This window comes from Carya illinoinensis, chromosome 11 (genome assembly GCF_018687715.1).
Source record: "Carya illinoinensis cultivar Pawnee chromosome 11, C.illinoinensisPawnee_v1, whole genome shotgun sequence".
NCBI classification, from domain to species: Eukaryota; Viridiplantae; Streptophyta; class Magnoliopsida; order Fagales; family Juglandaceae; genus Carya; species Carya illinoinensis.
The window spans coordinates 6,379,041-6,383,375 of record NC_056762.1 but is presented as its reverse complement, the minus strand read 5'-3'; the positions used below and the strand labels follow the sequence as shown (position 1 = coordinate 6,383,375).

Here is a 4,335-nt window from a genome sequence, read left to right as displayed (position 1 = left end):
CAATGAGTCTAGGTTTTTCCATTGACTTGATTTTGACTTTCTTGGTTGAGTTTTCAAATTGATTATGAGTTCAAGGAATTTCATTCATGCGGATTCATATCAAATAGAGGTAACTACTGAATCATAATCGGTGCCCAATCCAACCAAAAGAAAAGTTATAAACTTAGAGGAAGATAAGGTTTTACCAGCCATAGCAAGAGTATCTTGAAAAAGTTTAGCACGTTGATAATATTCCGAAATGGAATCTAAACCCTTCTTAAAAGTTGTTAGTTGAAGTTACACTTGCATGAAGCGTGCTTGTGATTTTGTAGCAACGAGCTCTTCGAGGATATCCCATATGTCATGAGAAGAGGATGCCTCTAGAACATGTGCAATCAACTTTCAGATAAAGAGAAAATGAGAACACTCATAATGGCTTGATCTTGTGGTTTCCAAGATAAGTAGGCAAAGTTTGTTTATGAGAACTTTCATCAAGCAGTTGGGGGGAACAGTAGTCCCATCAATATACTCAAACAAAGACCTTGGACGAGAGTCTCATCTAGCTCTCGATACCATAATGGAAAGTGTATAGCAGAAGCAGTGTTGAAAATAAATTATATATTTCTCATTGATCTTGTGTTAGGTACATGGGTGATATTTATGCATCAAACTAAAGAATATTCTTTATGGCAGACTTTTCCAGTACAATGACACGTAGGAAATATAAACTATTCCAGCTGATTCTGGTCTGTCATGTTCTTTACATACTTTGATGAGTTGTCCTTTGAGTTTTGATCTGATGTGATGATGGTATTACTGATACAGAGTATGAACACGTGATATGACTCACATCTTATAACAAAATGACATGTCATTTTAAAGGGTAAGAAGAGAACTAGGGTGGGTCAAATATTCATGCAGCCGTGTGTACGTGCTGGCCGGGGGAGACTCGAAATGGGAATGCCTCCTCGTGCTATATCCTAAGAAACTGCTCAACCACCGAGGTTGTACGCACGGCAAAATTGGGAGTTCAGTGAGCTTTTTGAGCTGACATGTCATTAATTATATTACCAAAGCAATTAATATTAATAAAATCTTACTTTATGATCAGGAGTGAAAGTTTTAACGTTATCCATCTTAATTTCATCCTATAACAAGATGACACGTACGTATTAAAAATTTATAAATGTTTTATGTAAGCAACTATAATCCAATATTGGCGTCCCATTGACCCGTTCTCGTGGAGATCTAGATCAATTGGTTGTGATTCCAATTTGTTGCCTCTATCAAAAACACATCCAAGACTTCTACCAAATGCTACGTAAATTTAGGATCCCATGAGATGTAATTAACAAACTTCGCGCATGCATTAATAATCTTAATTATTCAATATTGAAAGGAAAATGCTAATTAATTAAACATACCATAAATTTTACTTACAAAGTATTACTAACTCTATGTGATTGTTCATGAGTTGGCCGTGACAGATCAGCAATATAATAATAATATGCTTTAACTTTGATTTGAATCTTGATCCGTACGTGAAACAGCCTAATGTAAAACTTGTACACATCTAAATCACAGCCATTTGAAAGTCTACTAATGCTGGAAATTAAACTAATTACTAATATGTACTCATGACTGTACTCAACTTTTTCAAAACTTAAGAGTCCGATATTCTATGTTGCTGCTGGTTTTCAGGAGCTGGGACTCGGTCAGGAATTCCTAGGTACATATAAGATCGAAGAGGATCATACGAATAAATAAAATTATTCATACTAAAGTGAGATTAAAAAGAAAATGGAAGTTTCTTCTTCAGTACTGGAGCAAGACAGTAGTAGTACTACTCCACCCCCTACTACTGATCCTCCTCATCAGTCTTCAACTAGAAAACTAGGAGGATGGAAATCTATCGCCTACATCATTGGTAACGTGCCTGTACAGTGTTTTTTTTTTTTTTTTCTCGTTTTCCCGGCACTTCAAAATGGATTATTAATTGTTTTACGTTTTTTTGTCGTGTTTTTTGTGGATTTTTTAAAGGGAACGAAACCTTTGAGAAATTGGCATCGATGAGCTTGATATCCAATATGGCAGTTTACCTGATGACAGAATACAACTTGAGAGGTATATTTGTTGTAAATGTGGTAAACATCTGGTATGGAACCTCCAACATTGCATCAATTGCAGGCGCTTTCATTTCTGATGCTTATCTAGGCAGGTTTCGTACCCTCCTCTTTGGTTCCGTTGCGTCTCTTCTGGTAATTAAATTGACCCTGCTCTTTCTGATTTCTAATCCTGAATAGCTGGGAATGGATTTTGCAAATCTTTCAAGTCATATGGTTGCATGTCGCAGGGTATGGGGAGCATGACCTTAACAGCATCTCTACATCAGTTAAGACCCTCCACCTGCAAAAGGCAAACCCAATGCCCAAAGCCCCTAAGTTGGCAGCTAGCCTTCCTCTTCATGGCTCTAGCAATGCTATCCTTGGGTGCAGGCGGCATCAGGCCTTGTAACATAGCCTTTGGAGCTGATCAATTTGACACCCAGACCGAGAAAGGAAGAGCACAATTAGAAAGCTTCTTCAATTGGTGGTATTTCTCCTTCACAGTTGCTCTCATTGTGGCCCTCACTATTGTTGTCTACATTCAGACTAATGTCAGCTGGGTTTTAGGCTTTGCCATTCCTACTGTCTGCCTTTGTGTTTCCTTAGCCATTTTCTTGACCGGCCGCCACACTTACATCTACAAGAAGCCTCAAGAAAACATCTTCGCAGGCTTGGCCAAGGTGATCATAGCTGCCTGTCGGAAGCATCGGCTAACTGCCGGACCGGCCTCCGAACACTCATTTTATGATCCTCCCATGACGGGATCAGAGTTGTTGACAATAAGGCTTGTTCATACAGACAGGTTTTTGTTCCTTGATAAGGCTGCTATAATTGCAGAACCAACTGAATTGGACAACCAAGGCCGGACGAGAAATGGTTGGAAACTTTGTAGCTTGCAGCAAGTGGAACAACTTAAATGCTTAGTTGCAACTTTGCCAATATGGGTAACAGGTATTGGCTGTTTCATGACCATGGATCAGCAGAACACGTTTGGGATCCTTCAAGTGATGCAAATGGACAGATCCATTGGAACCCATTTCAAGGTTCCACCAGGCTGGATGAACATCGCACCCATGATTGCACTCTCGATGTGGATCTTCATTTATGAGCGCGTTTACATCCTCCAGGCAAAGAAATTGACAGAAAGGGACCCGAGACTGACGATGCAGCAGAGAATAAGTACCGGCATTGTGTTGTCAATTCTGTGCATGTTGGTTGCTGGGGTTATTGAGAAGAAGCGTCGTGAAGCAGCTTTGAGACATGGATCGTTTATTTCACCTTTTAGTTTTGCATTGCTCTTGCCGCAGTTTTTCTTATCTGGTCTGACGGGAGCTTTTGCTTCAGTTGCAATAATGGAGTTATTCACCCTGCAAATGCCAGAGAGCATGAGAACTATGGCTGCAGGAGTCTTCTTTCTCAACTTATCCATATCCAACTACTTCGGATCCTTTCTTGTCAATATCATCCATCATCTGACCTCGAACAGAGGCAAATCGCCATGGTTGGGAGGTCACGACCTGAACAAGAACAGGCTTGACTACTACTATTACATTGTTGCGACCCTCGCAGCTCTAAATTTTGTGTACTTTACTTTCTTTGCTAGCCGTTATCTCTCAAGCAGCAGGGTTTGTAGTGGGACAGGGCAGATCCCATCAGATAGCTCGATCCCTTGAAATTTTTCTGAAAAAGCTAGAACCAAACAATTTTGAGCTATGAAGGAAAGGATACTTGGAGATCATGCATGGCAGTAATTGTTTTATCGGTAACATTGTACAGTTTAATTTCTTTGTACTTAGAAGATGAACTTGATTATTCTAGATACAACTAGAGTAAGATGCAATATGTGATGGTATGAGTTAAGAGTGTGCACACGCTTACAGGTGAAGATCTGGGTACCCGGCTATACTTGGACTCGGAAACGGTACCGGGACAAATCGGGATTTTGAAACCCTGAAATCTGAATATCCAAATTTCTACCCGAGTCTAAATTTTGCAAAAAAAAAAAAAAAAAACCAACTTCTTTTTAAAGTCTCTGTTTTACTAAAAATATTTCAAGAAAAAAAAAATAGTATTAAATTTTTTTAAATCCTCTATTTTACTTAAATTGAATCTCTGATGGACTCCTCATTACACTGAGTTAATTTGTAGTTAAATCAGTAAAAAAACAAAAAAAAAAAAGAAGAAGAAGAAGATGCACATAATTGATTGCATGATTTGCTGCTATAGATTCTAAAATAATCGGGCACTTTTA

At 38.8% G+C, this 4,335-nt stretch overlaps 1 protein-coding gene across 1 annotated transcript; it reads left to right on the top strand.

The window, feature by feature from the left end:
• The first annotated feature begins 1,739 nt into the window (after nt 1-1,739).
• LOC122282557 (protein NRT1/ PTR FAMILY 2.8-like) lies at nt 1,740-4,065 on the top strand. Its single transcript, XM_043094491.1, has 3 exons — nt 1,740-1,906; nt 2,020-2,237; nt 2,333-4,065. The coding sequence occupies exons 1-3, from the start codon at nt 1,780-1,782 to the stop codon at nt 3,755-3,757; spliced, it is 1,770 nt and encodes a 589-aa protein (XP_042950425.1). The 5' UTR covers nt 1,740-1,779; the 3' UTR covers nt 3,758-4,065.
• The last annotated feature ends 270 nt before the right edge of the window (nt 4,066-4,335 follow it).

Coding starts and splice junctions, on each gene's coding strand:
- LOC122282557 (XM_043094491.1), top strand. CDS start 1,780: ATGGAAGTTTCTTCTTCAGTACTGGAGCAAGACAGTAGTAGTACTACT. Junction 1,907..2,019: donor ATCTATCGCCTACATCATTG/GTAACGTGCCTG, acceptor GATTTTTTAAAG/GGAACGAAACCTTTGAGAAA. Junction 2,238..2,332: donor GTTCCGTTGCGTCTCTTCTG/GTAATTAAATTG, acceptor TGCATGTCGCAG/GGTATGGGGAGCATGACCTT.